We start from the raw sequence: 22,903 nt of genomic DNA, 5'->3' as shown, positions 1-22,903 counted from the left end.
ATTATCTTGCATTATTATAAACTTGCTCAGATGGCAAGTTAACATATTTCACATTCCATCTCAACGTGCTTCATTACGCATCGTTCACAGCCCGGCATGGCCAAGTGGGTTAAGGCGTTCGACTCGTAATCTGAAGGTTACGGGTTCGAATCCCGGTCACACTACACATGCTCGCCCTTTAAGCCGTAGGGCGTTATAATGTGATGGCCAATCTCACTATTCGTCGGTAAAAGAGTAGCCCAAGAGTTGGCGGTGGGTGGTGATGACTAGCTGCCTTCCCTCTAGTCTTACACTGCAAAATTAGGGACGGCTAGCGCAAATAGCCCTCGAGTAGCTTTGCGCGAAATTCTAAACAAACAAACTCGTCGTTCATCCAACTGGCTGTAACAACAATCGATATAATTCCTCTTCACAGCCAATCCAATCCTGCGAAACCTAACAGTCACCTTCTACAAAGTCAAATACATTCAGATCCTTTTCATCAATTGTTCAAAGCTTCAGTTTAGTCCATCGGTTCTTCCGTATAAATGTATAAATCACCATTCCTTTAACATCATCATTCTCTTTATTTATTCTTAAAATTAATCCTTTTTCCATCAATCATCTGATACATCCAGTACATCCTTTTATGTGCTATTCCTTTTCTATTGAAACGCTCGATCTCCATATACCTCTTTCATTATATAAACCTCTTCTCCGTTCGTTAATTATGTAAACATCTATATGGGTTTTTTATCCAGCATTGTAATTATTCTGCATTAAAACTATCAATCATGACATTCATAAATTGTAGCCCATCAATATATCAACAATTATAATTATTCCGTCTGTTCTTTGTTATCTATTCATTCGTTCTCCATACAAAAAAATAAAAAATCCTACTTCATCTGCCAGCCTTTTTGCCTAATTACTCCTCATCCAACAATTATCCAACCTTCCGATCCATCTATTCACCGTTCAACTACACCATTTAATCTATTTGCTCTCCCCTGCTTGGTAACCTGACTCACTAAAGAGCCTGAAGAATTGACTAGTTTACTCTAAGTTTCCTTTACCTACCTTTATTTCATTCTAAGCCTCTTTTAGCAGTTACAATGAAACACAGTGTTATCAGAGCCATGCTACAAGTTCTATGGTCATGGGAGGACTATTTTTATGCGTGCTGCGATAACGTGAGTCATATCATAGTTTCCTAGTGGTCCCCAGGTACTAATTCATGATCAAGCCTAGTCACTACGAGTACTTCCTGAAAAATAAAACCAGTACTTACTCTCTAGAAGACGTAACTCGGATTGCGAATGTTTAAGTGATTTTTGTCGTTCTTCCAATTCCAGTTCTTTGTCTTTGCTTTTTCGTCCTATAAAAACATCGCTCAGATGCAATAAATAGAATATTATAAAATGTAGCTCACGAAAACATAAACACACACACAAATAGTAATCGAAATGAGGTATTAATGTTATAAATATTGGATAAAATAACCTAACTTACTAATTTAACTAGGCGGGAGAGTGGAACATACAAAGAACACTATAATAGTCTAAGCTTTACCTGCATATATTCTACTGAAATTATAAACACTTCTTGCTCAATCCATAACAACACCTCTCTGTAGTAGAATCCTTGGGGCATTTGCATAATTCCAAATCTTATACAGGTTCAAAATACACTAAATCTCTGAAGTAGCTTTAAAGACACAAATAAGTATAAAAATGTCACGTATAATCATTTCACATCCGTGTTATTAATATATTAGAGTCACACGGCTGATGATTCATTGCGAGATTATATGATATGAATAACCCAGTTAGTAACACAGTTGATGATTCGCTAGGAGATTATGTCACATTAATAAGCTTGTTAGGTAAACAGAAGGTGATTCAGTGTGAGAATATATAATATTAATAAACTTGCTAGTGATAGAGTTGTTGATCCAATGTGAGATTATATCATATTAATAAACTTGTTACTCACACAGTTGGCGACTCATTATGAGATTATATCATATTAAAAAGCTTTTTAGTTACACAGATGGTAATCCGAAGTGAGATTGCGTCATATTAATAAACTTGTTAATCACACAGCTGATAATCCAATGTGAGATTATATAATATTAATAAATTTGTTACTCATAGAGTTAGTGACCCAGTTTGAGATTATAATCATAAAAATAACCTTTTATGATTTATTGCGACATCATTCTCGATAAAATAACTTTTACGCCCCTTATGACTTGTTATGATATTACGCAAGATATTTATGCCAATGTTGATTCATTGAACATAGACAAAAAATTTTACAATGATTGCTACATGACATAGTTAATGAATGTCACAGTGACTTGCCTTCTAATACTATTCTGTCAAATTTGTTGCAAATAATATTTTGCTATTTTCTGAAGTAATGAATGTTTGTTTGTTTTTTACACTTTGAAGTCAATAATCATTCCAGAAAAAATCTGGAAACGAAAATGCATCTATTTTTCTCTCCTTTATATGTTTCGAATGGAATTTTTTAGTGAATTATTTAACTTCGTACGATAAAGGAATTCACCAATAAGTTCTGACAGGGGGCGATGTTTGAGCAAGAAACAGCGTTATTTGCAGATATATAAATAATATTTGTTTGTCCTGGAATTCACTGCGTATCATGCACTTGCTGTGAAACACTGAAGAGGAAGACAAGTCTTTCGATATTCAATAAAGTTAAAGAATATGGCAGGAAGACTGTTTACATTTGTCGATGCAGCATTATCTTTTTTTTAAAGGAAAAGAAAGATTTTAGGATTAAAAATGAGAGCTGTATGTGTTTGTTTGTTATTATTAACTACTAAGCTGCAAAATGAGCTATTTGTTAACCTAGGAAGGTCGAATCGTTGTTCTCTGCTTATCAATAAAAGTGTTAACACCCATACTAGCCGTTCTAAGATTCTTATTTATTTTAAGTGGGTTGGTCGTCATCAAGAATTATTTGTGTACTGTCTACAGGGATATCAATTTTCAGCGTTGTAATCCCTCTGAAGAGCAATTAGTGTGCATCTATCTTTCACTAAACATTTAATGAGAAATAGAAAAAAAATCATAGCCATTCTGGTTTCTTAAGACATCAACTTTGCTTTTTAAAATTTCCTTTGAAAATTTGAGAACTTTGAAACAATGTCTGACAGCTTTGATATCGTTTAAATAATCCTTTATAGAATAAAGTGCTTACGATATAACAATGATGAAAACATACATTAGAAGACGCGTAGATAAAACAAAGCAGATGTGACTTTAATCTCACCTAGCTTTTCCAACTACTGTATTTTAAGATTAGGTATTTCATTTTTTATTTTAACATTTTCTAATTAATATCAACTTGTAATCAGCTAGGGTTTCTTGAAAGTTCTTTGCTAATTTTATCAGGCTCATGAGAAACAAAAGCCACAAAATATAGAGGGGTAGAAAATTTTAGAATGACCTTCATTTGATAAGTATGTAACAGACATGTTTTGATCTACTTTTAAACTACAGCGGTCAAAGCTTTTCACTCTCCTTTTGTCTCTCTTTTTCAGTCATTCACATATTTCCGTTATATCATCAACGCTTTAATTATTATGCTCTGTTACCAAATAATTGATACATAAGTCAACTCACTTCTTAGTATTTTACAAACATTATACTATTTATATTACACTATGTACATTTCGTTTAAAGTTATAAATTCAATATTTACAGACAAACAATTCTACTGCATATAAAATCAAACCGCGTTGATAAGTCTTGTAAAATGACCATGAAATTTGATTGGTGACCAGAAGGATATGTAACTGCTCTTTCTGAAGAGAAATGTTTATACAGTAAAATGTTAAACAATGTTAATCAAACGCCACTTAGAGAAAAAAAGAGCTTCCAAGCTTCACCACAGAAGCAACTTATATAGCAGAGCGTTTTGTATAACAATGAGCTGTGACATCAATGTCATAATCTATAAAGTGAAGACTATGGTTACACAGAACATTACTGCAGTGAAACTAAAATATCTTCTGGTGTTGGTAGTAATGTAGTAAACAAGGATTTGAGGTTGACAAAGGGCTCAAAATCGAAAACTAAAGTTTCCAAGCTTTTAGGTACATCATGAAATCAACAGTTGCTTTCTTGAGAAGGATAGCTGAAGAAACTGAAATAACAACCATCTTATTTGACCACACCTCAGTCCAGCCCCTTGATCCAGCTCTAATATAATTTAGTATATTTTCTGTTTTCTCAAACGTATGATTGAAAGTCATATACCTAAGGTTTGAACTCATTTGTGGAAAGCGCGTATGTGTTTTTCTTTTAACAAAGCCACATTACGCTATCTGCTGTGTCCATCGCGAGAAATCAAACCCTTGATTCTAAAGAGTTGCCGCTGTTCCCACCGGGGAACTTATGTAAAACAGCACAAAAGAAGGGGAAACACTGAAATAGCTATTCTCTGAATACATCTTATCTCGTAGATACTTCGCTACACTTCCAAAAGTCAGATAAAATAAATGGATAGTCACCTGGAAAATATGGTCTTCAATACTATTATGTCAAACTCAGCCACTGCTTCCAAAAGCAAATGTACTTCCTATAAAACATCAATTTTTTTTAGTCACTATACCATTTCCTATATCAACAACACTTTAGGCAGAGTCCTCACTTCGGTACATCATTAAAACCTAAGTCTGTGTTTTTTCTCTATCGTCATTATTTTGTCAACGTTAATTTAAGTGTACTCTCTACTCATCACCATTGTACTATATTTCCTACATCATCAAATATCCCATCTGCTAGATTAGCACTTCTTTAACTCCTAATACTTCACACCGTACTTGGTTTCGCCACCACATGCGCATATTTAACTGTATGTACATTTTAATATAGAGCTGAATAAACATGATTGGTTGAGGACGGCTCATGTGACATATTTGGCCAGAAGATACGAATGTCTTTCACGGAGGAAGAGAAAAACACGAATAATTTGCGTTTCTTAAGGTACTTTATCAACGTCGAAAAATAGTAATTTAAGTAAGCTACGAATTATATATAGCATGATCTTAATTATTCTCACAATATAATGTAGAACGAAAGGAATAATTTGTTATTTTAAATTGTAAAATACATGATGTCAGTTAGGGAACTTCAAATATGTCATACATTTTACTTGATATCAGATGAAAACATTTCTACCATGTAATAATACACTTAACTTGATATTTGCTGGTGGAAATTCAACATTTAACTTGTTATCATGGTAGGGAAGTTCAACCATATATTGTCATTGATATCAGCTAATTTAATGCACTGACTCAAAACTGTCGAGCGTAGGCATATTATACATATAAAATACCATTACGTGTAATTTTAACAATGGAATATGTTAAACCCAACATCATTCAAAGAAAGTTCGATTAGTAAAGAATTTGCTATCAATACGTTGCAATTAAGGAACTTTGTACACATATACATATATATATACTAATGAATTGAATGGATTAAGCTAACTTCTGAAAGGTTAGTGAAATGTAAAAAGTCTGAAAAGAAAAAAATATCCGAAAACTCATTTTTTCTTTATCAATTCTAAACAAGTCAAAACTTTACTTAATCAAAGTCAAAATTTGACTTATCAGTATCGAAAAGAATTAGAGCTTTACTTACCGGAAACTTGAATATAAAGCGTTCCACCATTTTTTCTTTCAACACTGACGCTGGTCTCCTCCTAGAGATAATAAATAGTTTCAAATGTCTATTTCATTCAGCTCAAATACGTTAGATTTGTGAGTCGTGAAACAGTCATCAGGAGATTTAAATTAAAGTTTTTTTTTAATATCTACTTTCTTAAACATTTCAAAACTACACCCCCTTATTTTGGCAGTTTACTATACGTAAAAGTATGTGATGTAACGTTTGACCCCAATGGTTAGTGCAAGGTATATAAGCTAACAGGTAATTTTAGGGTTGATGTGAATGTTTAAATAATAATGTTAGTTACGTCACATATCGCTAATAAGCTGAGAACATTGCTATAATCTAGTTCGTCAAATGAATAAGACGTGGTTTTTTTCAGCTGAGCGAAATTATCTATCTTATTTTCTTTACTGGTAGCCATGACAACGCACTAAACTAGCTGCTTACTCAGGTTGTCGTCCATCTAGTTAGTAATGGTCTTCGTGTTTTTCGACCATCACAGCAAACTTGTTCCATTCTACGTATTTCCTTTGAAAGCTGCTGTTTTCCTCTATTCCTGGTTGATACTGAGACCGGGAAATCTCTTTCTTTGTTACTTTGTTACTTTGTTACAGAAGTTTCGATGTGTCTTTGTGTTCATGTAATATCAAAGTTATGGTTCGTTTTCATCGAAAACTTAATGACAAAAAAGTAAACATTTACTCTTCCTTAACTAAATTCATTTAAAACCTTAAACTGTTTTGAAATTTTATCTTAATTTTTAGACGAGCATAAACCACGTATTTCAAATACTGCAGCGTACCAGTAAGCGTTAATTCCAATGGAATCTGACGAGAACTATGAATGGCTTCAATGTGTTCCACATAACCCATGTAAAAAGGATATCAATCAAACACTCTGGGCAAGTTACAAAATAAATAAATGCTGTATGCTTGTCTGTTAGTTCATAAATTAGTTTTAAACTAATAAGAAAAATCAAACTAAAACAATAATCCAGTCAATCGTAGCTGAGGCATCGAAGACGTTATCACTAGAAGCTAAATGAATAGTTCTATTAATTAAAAAGACAATCAAAAGTACACGTGACACTTAATGAGCATGCATAAGTGTTGCGTCCAAAAAAGCTAAAATAATTTACAAATACATCACCAATATTTTTTTTAGAGAACATTTTCAAGAAATCTAAAGTAACCTTCTTGGTTAATAATACAAACCTTAGCACATACACTTTCATTTGGCTATCTTCTAAATGATTAGCTTTTCAATCTTTGTATTAATCTCAGCCATGGTCTGCTTTCAGTAAACTACTCACTGACGCTTCAAGCGAATCTAATAGTTACGTTCAAGCTATCTCATCTGGACAATACAAAATTGCCTTAGAAAATAGTTAATAAGAAAACATATGCTAAACAGCAAATGATTAGAGTTTGATTATTATGGGAATATGGAGCAGTTTTGTAATGAGAAAACCAATAAAAATTGAGTTGCTTCCAGCTTTCAAATATTTTAATATAAGGTCATAATATTTAAGCCCAATGAGTTTTAAAACCGTTAAATACAAAATTATGGCTTCTTAACTCATGTACAACTGCTTTCTAATTTCACGTGTAATTCGAAAAGCATATCCTTCTGACAGTGTATAAAGGAATAAAAATAAAATTATGTGATGTGATCACTATACTGCTATAACTCAGAGGAGCAGTGATTACTTGAAACATCCAAATATACTTGTGAAGTTTTTGGACAAAGAGAAACAAAATTAACTAGATTCTAATTGCTTTTTTTTATTTTACATTTTCTCAAAATGATTTATGCTGGCATTTCGTAATTTACTAAAAGACACTAAAATGTGTCATCAGTGCAAGAATGTATATCATATGTAGCTTCAGAAGGACTTACTGTTTTCATATCAATTTGTATAACACAGTTAAAATATGACTGTAGGTTATTAAAAGTCTTTAAGACAGCAATTATTATGTTTTTAAAAACTTCACTTCAGTCATCAAGTAGATTCTACTGAGGTTATATTTGACAATAATATTATTAAATCATATATTATAAATATTCCATAGAAATGATTTCCCAATACCAACGTTTTCAAATGTTGAGAGTTTACAATTTATATAGAACTTAGTAATTAAAAATAAAATGATCATTATGATCAGGATAAAGCAGTATAACGAAACAATGAAAACTGACATTAGTGAACAAGTACTAAGGTTTGGATATCTGTGTAGTAGTTCAGGATAATTAATGAATACAATAAGTATTAAACACAACTGAGTTACAACTCTAAGAAGCTATAACATACAGGCCTTGTAAATAAACAGCTCTACCACTATCAAGTTTATTTGTAAATACACAATAAAAAATGAAAAAATACTTTAATATTTCATTACTTACACGAATATATAAACTAATAAACGTTTGGGAGTGTTTGCAGAAAGGATACCCTAATTTTGTGGCGGTACAAAATTACACTCTCACACGGCAGCATTATTTTAGCCATGCGTCATAACTAGCAACGATGCCCATTAATAAGGCATATCATGTCGCTATATTGTACTTTTACTGTAAGATGTTCACAGTAAAACTGAAAAGGAAATTAAAAAAAACAGTCGGAACACCATCACCCAACAACAATGTTATAGACTGCTTTCACAGCTTCCGTACTGGTTTGGAATAACGGCTAGGTACTGCTTCGTATTGAAAACACACCTATCTGTGATGGTGATCAAGCGAAACTTGTTTGTTGCCAATACTCAGAGTTAGTCGCCACTAGTTTTTAGACGATAGACCAGAGGGAAGGCCACTAGACAACAACACTTTCGCCAACCCTGGGTCTACGTTAATTGAACAGTGAGATTTGACAGACACTTTTATAATGCATTCAGGGTCCCAAAGTAATGAGGGCGATTTCCTTTTCGTCTCAGAGAGACGCGAAACATGACCGTTTCGCTAGGCTACGCTCAGTCGATAAACCACATTAACGATATAAAATATAAACCTCCTGAACGCATTCATGTACTTTAAAGTTTTATGTATTTCCTTAAGGATACTGCAGTTATTTCTTTGTCGTTGCTCATTGACACTTTGAAAGATTCCTTTCTACGTTAAGTAACAGTTTTAAAGTTTCCCATCTATGCTCATTAGCACTCTAAAAGTTCACATTGTTTATTCAGTTACACTTTCTAATACATTCATTTCTTATCTGCCAACATTCTGAACACATTTTTTATGTGTTTTTGTATAACTTTAGAATTTTTATGGCTACTTTTGCCAATTAATATTCAATATAGTCGATTGATAATTTTCAATTAAAGGAGATGCATTACGTAAAATAATAACTGAATTCACAAACATTGGTACAACAGTTTTCACCTCTTCAGAAACATTAAAGCAAAGTTCATTATTTTAAAAAAATATGCACATAATGAAGAGTTTGACTGTCATTCTTGAATGATTTTAACAATAAACCTAAATCAGCGACCTATCCACACATGAATAAAACAAATATAAAAAAAATTTGGGTTGATCACACTTTCATTATAAAGAAACTAGAGTTGAGCTGTCGAAACTTCAATAGAATAACAACGTAAATAAGGAGATACTTAACTATATAAATTTCCAAAATAAAAACAAAAGTATAAAAGAATTGGACTATCAACATTTCAATAATGAGGCCAAATAAGCAGATAAATAAATGGATTTAACAGGCTAAACTTCAATTAAGAATAGAAACTAAAGAGATGGGCTGCCCACATTTTCTACATGAGGTAAGAAGATATAGTTGGGCACTTTTATTTCAATATGAATAACCTTAAAAGTGATATAGAGGAACAAAAATTAATAACACTGCACAACAAAGTGTTTGCTTCTTGAACACTGTTGGGTGTTCCTTATAGATTTTTCGCTGCTGATCACGAAAATCACATCCACATTTCCAGTCACATACCGTTTCATCGAAATCTTCAGTTTCACCAGGACATTGCTACAATGGAAAAACGATATCAGGGCAACTGGAATCCGTCAATGCTTGCTGACAATTGTTGGACACTGCAACGTGATGCACCGGACATTGAAAACAAACGAAAATCAGGAGCAAAACACTTTTAATTATGTTGAACTTAATAGCGTATTAGAAACATAAACGCAATTAAATACGTTATTGCGGGTAAACAGTTAACTGTCTATTTCTCAGAGTTCCTACGTGATGAAGCAAAACCAAAACTATATTTGTGCATACCCACCAGGTACCCGTCACAATCAGCAAAAACTTTTCAGGAAGCAAAACTTTTCAAAAAAATTGTTGTGCAGTGTAACCTGAACAGTCCGAAATTCTGTTATAAAACAATTAAATTAAACGTTCATACTACAGTAGTTTAAAAAGACAAATCTGAATCATTTAAACTATCCTAAAAACTAGAAGTCCACATCTTTGTTATAACTGTATTGAGGAACTCTTTTATCATAAAGTGGAATACAAAACATCTTTCATGTACCCTACGTCATAAAGACTTATAGCTACCAAGAGCCTCACTACCTGCTGAGAAACTAGATCAATATTAAAGTGTTTAATAAAACATTGACACTGAAACAATGATCACGTCGTAATTCAATATTTATGAAAACGACTAAACGACGTTTGAGTGATTACAAAAATAAACATTAAGTTGTAGTAGTTGTATGTTTCCCAAGTAAATAATATTAAATTTGTACTTTTGTATTTACAGAAAAAAATAGTATTTAAATCATGCATATATGTTTACGAACTAAATAACATTCCTCAGTATTTATACGAATAGATAATTTTTAAGCCTTATTTACGTACGCACATAAATAACTATTTATACTTGCCTATTTTACAGTTTATAAAATCGAACTACATCAACTTAAGTATTTGAACGTGACAAAAATATTTAAATGCTACTGTATTAGTTTTACATAAAATAAAATAAACTTAAATTACCTTCCCGCTTACTTTATATTTGATAAGCCTTAAAGGTTTTCTGGACACAAAATCCAAAGACAGATAACAATAACTCTATGTATTTTTCATAGAATTAAGTCACAGTGTACTTGAAAGTAAAGTATACGCCTAGTTCTAGCACACAAATAAGAACTCTACACGTGACTATATCAATCAATATGTGAGTATACGCAAAACTCATTTTCTCTGTCATGCAGAAAATACTATTAATAAATATACAGCCAACGCTAACCTCAACCACTAAACAGTCATTTTATATATATATATTGTGTTCTGTCTATCTGAAGAGCGGAAGATACTTTTTTCTTTTTAATTTGACAGTTATTTACAATCAGACTGTGGGTTAATGAAGTCACCAAAGATTAATCACAATACGTAACGAAATAACACTGGATGGCGAACAAAAACTGTATATCATAGCAATAATGTAAAAACAGAGTACAGTATGTATACAGTACTAAGTAAACTAATAACGAAAGAAATACACACAAATAAAGAAAGAAGAGAGGGAAGTAAGTTTTCAACATCCTTATCTATTTAATATGTTCAACCTAGTGCCAGTCTTAGCTACTGTAATAACAAGCTTATACTCATTTAATAAAACAAATAACATGTAAACTTGTAATGTTTTCTATGAAATTCTATACGACAAATTACTGGGTTCAATAAATATGCATGACATTCCCTTCCTCCCTCAGCTGATGATCTAGTTTGTCATGCAACCCCCTGTTCCTTTCAAATAAAGTTTGGTTTAGTATACAATATACATGGTATTCCTACCAAACCCCTACGCATACGATAATATATCCTCTCATCTACAGTACATTACAGTCGATCTCATATCTTAAATTAAAATTCACATTTTCACACAACAAAACGCATAATAGCACTTGTATGAGTATTAATACTTTTACTAATAAAGCAGATAACAACGTTCGACCTTCTTAGGTGATCTTCCTTATCAAGCAAAATAATATTCACAACACCTGATGTTCTTTTGAGATGATGATTAACACTGTATCTCAGGACGGATGATATGGGTATTAACACTTTTATTGATAAGTAGGGAATAACGTCTCGACCTTCCTAGATCATCTTCAGGTTAAGAAAGAGAGAGTTTGCAAGTGACCGTTGCCGGACACATGTCTTAGGCACGAGAGTATAAACGGTACCGGATTGTAGGGGGTATTGCAGTTGGATCTTAGGTTTTTTTAAAAATTAGTATAGGTACAAAGGTGTTCCTCTATATTAATTTAATTTTGGTTTTAGTTGCTGTATAAATAGGGCTGCTTTGATTTTGCGTTTGTTTCCCTACTTAGTATCTAGGTGTTTTCTATGGTTATGTTGTGTTGAAAGACGTATTTTTTTCTGTGAAATTATTTTAATAGTTTTGTGTGAAAATTCTTTGAAAAGTTTGTTAAAGATTATGTTTTGAGGTGTTTCGGAGAAACAGATTTTTTTCAGTTCTACCTGGAAAGATAGGTTGTTGGTAGTCGGTGGAATTGTTGTCAAAGTTATCCTATTTCTGGTGGTTGTTTCCCGTTGTTTTTTTGGTGTTTTTAGATTGTGTAGAGTGGATCACCAGACTTCTAGCTAGGTCTTCCAAGCAGACTTTCATTACGATGGATGGGATATTTCTTGGTGTTACTGAGTTGAGTCTTTTGTTGAGTAGATGTATTTCTTTATTGCTTAATTTACAGTAGGATTTGTCAATTACGAGGTTTGTTGGTGGTTTATTGTGTTGGCGGCTTTTTTGTTGTTGACACCTTAGTTTATCTAGTTTTTTGTTGTGGCGGACCTTGTCTTCCTTGTCGTTCTTACTATTAAGTTGACTGATGTTGCGTTGTATGAGTTCGTAAATGTTTGGTTGAATACAGCAGGCCAGATGATAGTCTAGATTCATTTTTTTCTTCTTTCTGCAGGTCATTTAGTTCTTCATATTTCAAGTTTAACATGGATTTTAGTATTTTTTCTGTAAAATATGGATAATCTTTGTACAGTTGTTAAAATTATTCGATAGCGTACAAACATTATCCATAACTTACACAAAAAAACTACTAAAATTCTTCTGTTATATAACTTACCTGAGATAACGAAGAGCAATAGTGTTAGTCTCCTGATCTATTAAATCTGTCTATCATTCCTTTAACAACATGAATACTTTAAAAAATTAAGGTAGACTCATGCCAATGTAAGGTCATGATATTCTAACCCTCAAAGCAGTAGCGAGGACAGTGTTTAATTTACCACAAAACGGAATGAATTTCATCTTCAAAATATTGCATAAGTAACTTCTTGTGGGATAAAAGAGTTCGTAAACTCTGTCTATGAAATATTTTAATGATTAACAAATTCTATTGTATGTACTGAGCTGAGTAGAAAAAGCATTGCAGCATACATTATTTGAAATATTTTAATATTTTGAGCATAAATATTTCAATCACAATTCTTATATTAAGTATTTATGATCATAAATAAAAGAAACGTGTGAAGAATATAACTAATTAAAGCTATAATTCTTATATTCTTACTTATAAGAATAGAACACACTGTTTTGTTTGTTAGGTTGGTTGGTTGTTTTGAATTAAGCACAAAGCTACCTATGCTCTGCCCACCACTGTTGTTTGTTGGGTACCTCTCTGTTAGCGACATTTTCGGCCGTAAACCAAATAATATAATACGATGTTCGGCAAGTTTAAGAGGTTTGTGTCCGTCTCAAATACATACAATAAGTTAATTGTGCAAAATAATCTATATAAGCATATAATTTTATAAAATTAAAGATAAAAATAATAGCCAACTGTTTGAAAGCGCTTGAGCATTGCAGTGTTCCGAAAGATACTACAATAGAAATGATATATTAAATATACTTGCCAATATAGTTAAAGAAAGAAACTAGCATTATTTAAAGAAAGTCTAAGTAATAAGCTTTTTTTTTTTTGCAAATAACTTCTAGTAAACAAATGAGTTTAGCAGTCACCACAAAAATCTAAAGAGATTTGGTAAAACAACGCTGTCGATGTGCCTACAAAGAAGACTAATGTGAAAAGTTGTTATAATTTCAATAGTAAATTTTGTCATGAATGAAAATTCTAATTGGAGAAAATAAAGGTTAGCAACTTGAGGGCTGATAATGTTCTTTATAATTGCTAAAAGTTCGAGAAATTATACAAAAGTGCAGGGAAATTTAAATGCGAAAAATAATATGTTTAGTATGAAATCATAACAATATTTATAATTATAATATAATACTCTTATCAGTTCCTACTTACACAAATTATTAATCTCAAGATTAATATTAATATCAATAATATAATAATAACATTAATTACTACTTACACAAATTATTAATCTAGATAACTGGTAAAAAATCTTGATGTTGCTGATAAGAAAAAAGTTTTTTATCTTAAGGTTTAGTTTGTTTTGAATTTCGCGCAAAGCTGAGGATGTCAAATATAATAGCAAGGATATTGTACCCATTTGGTTTTCTTTTGACGGACATAAAGGAAAAGGTTTTAAGTGGAAATTCGTTACAGACCATCAGACGATATTAATAAAAGTAGTGAGAAACTGCTGAGGTCAATGTTAATATTTATTAATGTTCCTTGAGATTAATATATCATACGGATTGGAAAATGTTAGAGTCAAGTCATGAGGAAGAAAGATTTCTGGAAACTGTTCAAGATAGATTTCTTCACCGATTAGTCAAGGAATTTACTATAAATAATAATATGTTAAATTTATTGTTAACTTCTAATATATAAATGATTGAAAAGATGGAAATTTAAAACAACTAGGTCAAGTGATCATTGCTCTATTAAATTTGTTTGTTTGTTTTGAATTTCGCAGAAAGCTACACGAGGGCTATCTGTCCCTAATTTAGCAGTAAGACTAGAGGGAAGGCAGCTAAGCATTGCCACCTACCACTAACTCTTGGGCTACTCTTTTACCAACGAACAGTGGGATTGACCGTCATATTATAACGCCCTCACGGCTGAAAAGGCGAGCATGTTTGGTGCCTAAAGATTTTAAATGTTTAAGTACATTTTCGACGCAAAATAAATTTTCCAATATCACATTTTCTCAAAATAGATCTTGAGGTCTATAAAAAATGATGTTATATTTTGTTAGATTCCAGTTAATTTTAATACACAGATATTTAGAAGTCTTTCTCGTTAAAGATGTAAAATATCATAATGTACACTATCAAAACTAACTGTTATAGTTTGTATAGACATGTATGAAAATAAAAGAAAGGCATACTCTAGTGGCGAATCGGTAACTATGAAGCGATGGGCAATAAAAAAAAGAAAGAGAGAGACGATGATCTAAACTTAGAACATTTCATGCAACTGGTCGTGATTTGGTTGATGTAAGTCCGTGCAATTAAAAGATTCAGCAGCAAATATAAGTAAGTTTGGTACTTAACGTGGCAAGTTTTATTAATAATTGTTGTATGAAAATGTGTCTAACTATATATTTGTGCTTTTGTAGTTCTATAATTTTGTCAGCATTTCAGTTAATCTTCTGCGACCTGTAGCTTGATAAACTCTCATCAGGCCATGTGGTAAATTCTCAGACGATTTGTCACTTTTAGTTTTTGTCTTAGAATGTCACTTTAAGGACGACATTTAACTGTTTGGTAAAAACACAGATTATTATAAAATATGACTTCTCCGAGAGACATTACTTTCACTTTTGAATCGATCGCTAAGTGACAAGCGTCTTCATTCGATGGACGTTTCTTTCCTCGGTCTCAGTGCGCATGCACTTTACATCTTCACATTTAACTGATTCAAAAAGATGTGTGAAAAGCTCTCCAAAGGCGTGTGTTGGAAAAGTGTTTATGGAGAAAATTGGAGTATCTTGTTTTCGAAGACAACCAATAGCTTTTTTCCACCTCTTAATATGTACTCATACACATTAAATTCTACACTCCTAGAGTCAACGAAATAAACGACATATTCAGTTTCACATTACGTAGATCAACGCAGCTAGAAGCGTAAAGGCCTCCGCAGTGTTATTACCAGCACCAGACTCTGGGTTACTATCATCCATCTGAGAACAGTAGTTTTCACAGCCATGAATGGACTGTTCTGGTTGTACGGACGCAGCCTGAGCCAGCATCAGCTGTCAGAATATGCTTACTGCTTTCAAAAAACAAGAATGTGTTTTCAATCGCAGAACAAATATTGCATCACTAGCGTCAACGTTATAAAAGCAATTATTAATAGAATCTGACAGAAAATAGACTATTAACAACCCGAAACATTACTCTCATAAGCATTCTAAAATATAAATAAATTCGCTCTAACTTTCTAAGTTGGATGAAGTGTGAATTATTCAATATTAATGTCGTAAACTGGCACTAAGCTGAGTGTTATCTCCCTGGAATGTGCTTAATGGAAATGATTACTGATTTAATTAAATCTAATAATTATGATATGTCATTATTTCTGGAGCTTATTCTTGCTTTCTCGTTTAAACAGCTTGTCAAAATGATAACAAAAAACAAAGCCAGTTAACCATAATGTGGCACATTTACATTTTATGTGAATAAATACACATATTGTTTTGTTTGTTCACCTGTGTTACTTGTTTTGTTTTAACAACCTTGTTTGTCTACTCTTTGTTGAAACTTTCCAGCAAATACTTCAGCTCAGTGTTATTTATCAATGTACTATACATTCCTTCCACTGATCTCCGGACAAACTATCCCCTCATCCTTAAATGACAGCTTATTGTGTCGTGCAATATATCTTACATTTTCCGTATACGAATATTTACTTTATCATACAGTTCAATATATGTAAACTTTCAGCTACAGTGACGACTTGATTATTATGCAATACAATATACCCAATACAGCTTCAACTCAAGTGAAAATTTGACCTGAATTCCCTTTATTTCAAGGTACCTGTTATGTCCTCATGTGAAATTTACTTCGTTGGATAATACACTACACGTAAAAGAACCTTAATTCAAGTGACAATTTGATTTCTCATGTTCTTGTTGTATTTGTGGTAACTGAATGCTCCTTGGTTGTTACAGCAGCCATTGTAATCCGAGAGCTTACTGAATCAACCTTCATCACCAAATGAAAAGTCTTGGACAAATGCTTTGGAGTTTTGAGATTATTTTTTTTACGTATCATTCAGTTTCACTAACTTCTTATATCCATTCTCCCTATGGAGATGGGCTTAAGTCTCGTTGTTATGATACTGTATACCCTGGAACCCTTTTACTTAGCATGTAAAATATCTCGAGGATTTTTTCTTGACTAAACTCTTAATAGTCTTCACACCTGGAGTAGATAACATTTATTCATGGACAACAGTTGAGGACTACACATACAAAGATCAAAATAAAAACTGAAGGCATATAATCCTTAGATGCAAGAATGAACATTCAGTAAAGTCAGGAGTCAAGCTGCCACTTCTCTTCCTTATGATCACATCTTCAATTTCATCCCCTGAAGGCAAGATAATCTGGAAAACAGGAAATGGGAGGGAATGGTAATATTCATCAGTGTGGGAGCAGGAACTACGTCTCAATCAATAAATGTAACTGTTAAGATGTGTTCTAGCTATGTCCTTTAGCTTCACAGTTGGGTTAACACTATGAAGAAGAAGGTTTTCTATGATGGAATTAAAAGTTTCAATATACATTTTTCTTAGATTAGTACAAACTGAAGGATGAAAAAACAGTGTCTACTTCAACTAACTGTTACCTCACACTGCATTAATTAAGACAAAATAAGGTCAGCTCTGGTCTACAAATCATGTGATATGTCAAGTTTTCTCAATCCATCACATGATGGTGATTGATGAAACCTGTATCCACCCATACACATACTTGTATTTTCTCAACATTGTTAATATGTAGATAAAGGATTAACACAAACATATTAAAACAAAAACTTCGCCTACTATAATAATGTAAGTGGACTGCTATACGACTCTCGAAATAAACTTAAACCCTGTCGCTTACATACTTTTCAACATGTAACAGTTCCTTGCTATTTATTATGTGGAATAAATGCCTATTTCTCAATCAATAAACGCAAAACTCAAGTCGAAAAACAATTGCACGTTGAAGTCTAAAATGGAATTTCTACAGCAGAAATCTTTAATACTGACAGAATATGAAATACAATATCAACTATTATACTGCCTGGCTTGTCATCAAATACATAAATTGCCAGCTCTTTTCTTGACTGCTGGAGGTGTTTCCTTCATGTATGTCTTATTGAACATTCCTGTACCTTTCAGGCAGAGATAATACAACAGGAAAATATGAAAAGATCATCACTAAAAACTGTAGAAAAATATTTTAACACTTTGTCTTCGGACTGCTTCATAAATTTGAACGGTTGATGGATCAATAATCTCAAATGTCTAGCTCATTTTCACATGAAGTTGTTATATGTTTGAACAGGACCTCACAGCTTAGAACCTTTCATTTTGCTAACACTAATCTTAAAGCTTCAAGTTTCTAAATATAAAATGTTTCAAGATCTTCGAATGAACATTATAAGCAATCTTAAAAAGATGTGGTAAAAATCATTAACACACATATATATATAACAAGTGTCAGTCAGTCAGTTGATCACTCTCGATTTCACTGAATTCCGTGAGTTACACAAGTATAATTTAATTTTTTTCTCCTATAATGCTTCCTCTTTTGATTGTCTCTTAGCTAATCGTAATAGCTAACATAGGCGTAACTAGCTCCTAAAATTCGGCTTTTAAAAGCCAATCAAGGAGAGAGTTCCCATAACCCGATAAGGCAAGGAGTTATCTGTGTGACATTACATCATTATGACGTCAATCTTGGTAGGAACTGAATAGGAAAGGTCTACAGAAGACCGTGATCGAGGACACGGAAGTGAATTCGTACCCTATCAATGCTTATTAAAAATTAGTAAAATATTAATGGAAGTCTATGCTTGAGAATACTTACGATAAAGCCTTTGTTAAAACAGACTGAAGATATCAATTATCTATAGGGAAGATAGAGACTGTTCTTCAGGAGAAGAACAGATATGTATCCAATCACATGGTCATCGTATGTTTTAACCCTTTATCTAAAGACACCAATATGCAGCACCTTTGCTGAGTGGTACATCCAGGAGAAATTGTTTGTTATTTTTGAATTTCGCGAAGAGCTACACGAAGTTATCTGTGCTAGCCATCCCTAATTTTTCAGTGAAAGACTACAGAGAAGGTATCTAGTCATCATCACCCTCCGCCAACTCTTGGGCTACTCTTTTACTAACGAGTAATGGGATTGACAATCACATATGACGCCCCCACGGATGAAAGGGCGAAGCTGTTTGGTGTGACGGGGATTTGAACCCGCGGCTCTTATATTACGAGTCGAGTGCCTTAACCACCTGGCCATGCCAGACTTTAGGAGAAATACGTAGCATGTTCCTGAAAATATAAATTTTATATTTATTTCATGTATTGCCAGTTTTATAAGGAATAATTTTAGTTTCCAGTCGTTTCCCGTCATTTTTGACGTCATTTCACGCTAATATAAAATAAATATCGCACTTTCCTAAAATTCCGAAAATTGTTAAATATACTTAGAACCTAGTTACATGGCAGGAATGAAATAATGAATATGTTAAGAATTTATATCTATAAAATAAATTAGATAATCACTAGAGAATGTTTAAATATAAAATCTAAAATATTTTTGATCAAGAAATGTTGAAATACAATTTAATTTTTAATGAAATTTTGAAAATTGTCTTTGTAATAAGCACTTACCACGTGAAATGAGCTCTATAGTCATAAAAGTAAGCTAAATCGTATTCGGTTATTTTTGTTACAAAATAATTTTAAATAGTACTTTGCGTGTGTCTGTATTTTTACGTTTCCAAACTAACAACGCCCGGCATGGACAGGTGGTTAGAGTGCTCGACTCGTAATCTTAGTGTCACGGGTTTGAGTCCCTGTCACACCAACATATTCATCCTTTCAGCCGTGTGGTCGTTATAATGTGACGATCAATACAACTATTAGTTGATGAAAGAGTAGCCCAAGAGTTGCCAATGGGTGCTGATACTAGCTGCCTTCTCTCTCGTCTTTCACTGCTAAATTAGGGACGGCTAGCGCAGATAACTCTCATGTAGTTTTGCCCGAAATTCAAAAACATACCAAACTAACAAAGCCAGTTCTCAATTCTGTACTCTACGAGCAAAGCAGCTGTTGTACTAAGAAATTTCAGTCAATATAATTTTCCTGTTTACAGTTTTATTTTTGAAACTCAGCTAAACTCATAGAGAACACAGTTAAACCACGGTACAACAACAGAAGACATGAGTTCTGTTCTGTAGTATTCTTGCCTCCGTCTGTTTTTTACTTTCTTCGCTACTTAAGTGTAACTAGAATGCACACTCTTTCTTTACCAATCTGGCTTTAAATGCTCATTGCTAATTCTTCAATATTGGACTTGCAGTCCCTTCAGAATACAGCTATAAAACCTATATGTGTTGAAGTTATGTACATTAGATGTCATAGTTATGATATTTCCAACACTGTCAATGGTTTCTATATATCATAGATATTGTTAATAGTTTAAAAAGAAGCTAATATTTTGGACTATCACCATCATGCACTATTTATTAAAACAATTAGATAAAAACAAAATAATTGAAAATTATTTCGCAAGAATATTTACTCCCAGTAACTCAGGAGTTAGAACTTCACAGCTTCTGTTGCTGTAGTTCGTATGATCATTCAAAATATAAAAATTATCTCCCACTTTCAACCATAATGAAGAGATGTTTTCACATCACTCCTTACATTAAAGTAGTGTTAGACAGTGCTCACATCAGTCCTCACATTGAAGTAGTATTAGACAGTGCTCACATCAGTCCTCACATTGAAGTAGTATTAGACAGTGCTCACATCAGTCCTCACATTAAAGTAGTATTAGACAGTGCTCACATCAGTTCTCACATTAAAGTAGTATTAGACAGTGCTCACATTAGTCCTCACATTAAAGTAGTGTTAGACAGTGCTCACATCAGTCCTCACATTAAAGTAGTGTTAGACAGTGTTTACATTATTGTCTGCAGCTCCCACTCCTTTTCTCACTCATTAAGGCATTGGACTTGCAACCTACGTAATCAATCCCCATCATCAAAAAATATTCATCCTTTCAGCCGTGATGTGTTATAATGTGGTGATTAATCCCACTAACTGTAGGTAAAAGAATAAGCCGAGAGTTGGCGGTGGACGTAGTTGATTAGCTGTCTTCTGTCTGTAGTCTATAACTTCAAAATGAGAGACAATTAGTAAAGATAGTCCTCAAGTACCTTTGCACGAACTTAAACAAAAACATTCTTTGTTCCCTGCTCATGCAGCTTGTCTGTGAATTATCTATAAGTCACATAAGATTTTAACCTATGAACATGCTTTATGGACTAACATACACCACTTAACCATTAAAGTTTGTGGCTTTTTTTACGTATTCGCTACAGCTCATAAGATAAGATCCATTTTAGTTGGATCTGAGTACTTGAATTTTGGTTATCAGTTAGTTGAATGGCCCGGCATGGCCAGATGGTTAAGCCACTCGACCCATAATGCGAGGGTCACGGGTTCGAATCCCCGTCACACCAAACATGCTCGCCCTTTCAGCCGTGGGGGCGTTATAATGTTACGATCAATCCAACTATTCGTTGGTAAAAGAGTAGCCCAAGAGTTGGCGGTGGGTGGTGGTGACTAGCTGCCTTCCCTCTAGTCTTACACTGCTAAATTAAGGACAGTTAGTGCAGATAGCCCTCGTGTAGCTTTACACGAAATTCAAAACAAACCAAACCAGTTAGTTAAAAAAATTTTCGAAAGAGGTCCTTCCGTGATAAGGAACTCTTTTACAGTGAAAGTAACATATGCTTCATATCAGACTATGAAAAAGAGGGCAGGAATAATTATTTCAAATTTCAAACGCATTAAGCAGGTTATATTTATTCTTTGAAACAACAATACAAAAACAATATACATTTCTTGAGCCTCCATCCACCATTTACACTTATTGCAGGGATGTTTATTACTTCGTTTAATTTGTTGAATTGATACAGTCTAAACGATAAGTATCATTTTAACCACTTTCCTATTTAAGCAATAAGTGACCCAATAAGTCAGTAAGTGACGCATAAGTTACTTAGATGACATTATTTGTATTGCTATAGACATCTAATAGTTTAATTTTATGTACACGTTTCGATCTTCACTGATAGATATTACGTTTAATATTAAAAAATAATGTACCAAGCCGTGGTATATTTCTGAACATGCTACGCACTTTTAAGTATGAATATGTTAAAAGTGTGACAGTCAGTTCCACCTTTTGTCTAACAATAGCAGTTTCTCCTGACTTGTTGCCCTTTCTCTGGTCAGCATTTCTTAATGAGGAATGGCTACGCCTAAATGTGAAGGGTATTTAACCTCAGTGATGAGGATAAAAACCCGCTTGTAGAGAAATATATATATGTAAAAACGACTGTTTTAGGTTGAGAAAAGTTTTTATGTAGAGGAGCGAACAACGTTTCGATCTTCTTCGGTCATCGTCAGGTTCAAAAAGCTGGTTAGTTGTTTCTTTCTACATTGTTGAATGAAATAGATCTCATTTTTTCTATTGATAATTCTTTGTGAACCTGACGATGACCGAAGAAGGTCGAAACGTTGTTCGCTCCTCTACATAAAAACTTTCCTCAACCCAAACCAGCCGTTTTTACATATATATTTTAGATATTTAACCTGGTTACTTAGCATACATGTCACATAAGATGTCGTTCTGTTTAAAAACACTGAACACTAATAATTTTGTATATTCAAGTAATAGATGCATAACTTTAACATAACAACTACTAATAATGTATTGCAAGTTATAAGAATAATGTTGCAGGTTTATTAACGAATTAAGTACGTTTGTTCCACTCTGCAATTTAACTGTAAGAGGGAAGGAAGACAAGGTCACTATTAAATAAGACATCTTGTTAAATTTTCTTCAGAGCATTCCCTCTGCTTGTACGACACATCCAAGTTCTATGTTTAAGCAAATAGACATGTAGTAAAATATGGCTGCCGTGGTTCCACTTTTTTTGGCCACCATTCTCACAAAAACAAATAGGGTGGGGAGTTATAGCTTTTGAATTGAGAAATGTCATTGATTAAAACTCCTTGTCTGTTAACTTACTAAAACT

The 22,903-nt window shown here is 33.0% G+C and overlaps 1 protein-coding gene across 10 annotated transcripts in view; it reads right to left on the bottom strand.

The window, feature by feature from the left end:
• LOC143230423 (uncharacterized) overlaps positions 1-22,903 on the bottom strand; it is a 127,313-nt gene that overhangs the window by 40,485 nt on the left and 63,925 nt on the right. For 8 of the 10 annotated variants that reach the window (XM_076463951.1, XM_076463953.1, XM_076463949.1 and 5 more), the window contains 2 exons: positions 5,664-5,724; positions 1,271-1,357 (listed from right to left, as the gene is read on the bottom strand). In XM_076463951.1, coding sequence (XP_076320066.1) covers positions 1,271-1,357; positions 5,664-5,724 — 148 coding nt within the window. Of the gene's footprint in view, positions 1-1,270; positions 1,358-1,551; positions 1,713-4,525; positions 4,594-5,663; positions 5,725-22,903 lie in introns of those variants that run through there. The other 2 variants (XM_076463958.1, XM_076463959.1) reach the window with 2 other exon arrangements.

This window comes from Tachypleus tridentatus, chromosome 10, assembly GCF_004210375.1.
Source record: "Tachypleus tridentatus isolate NWPU-2018 chromosome 10, ASM421037v1, whole genome shotgun sequence".
Classification (NCBI taxonomy): domain Eukaryota; kingdom Metazoa; phylum Arthropoda; class Merostomata; order Xiphosura; family Limulidae; genus Tachypleus; species Tachypleus tridentatus.
This window is presented reverse-complemented; position numbering and strand designations above follow the sequence as displayed.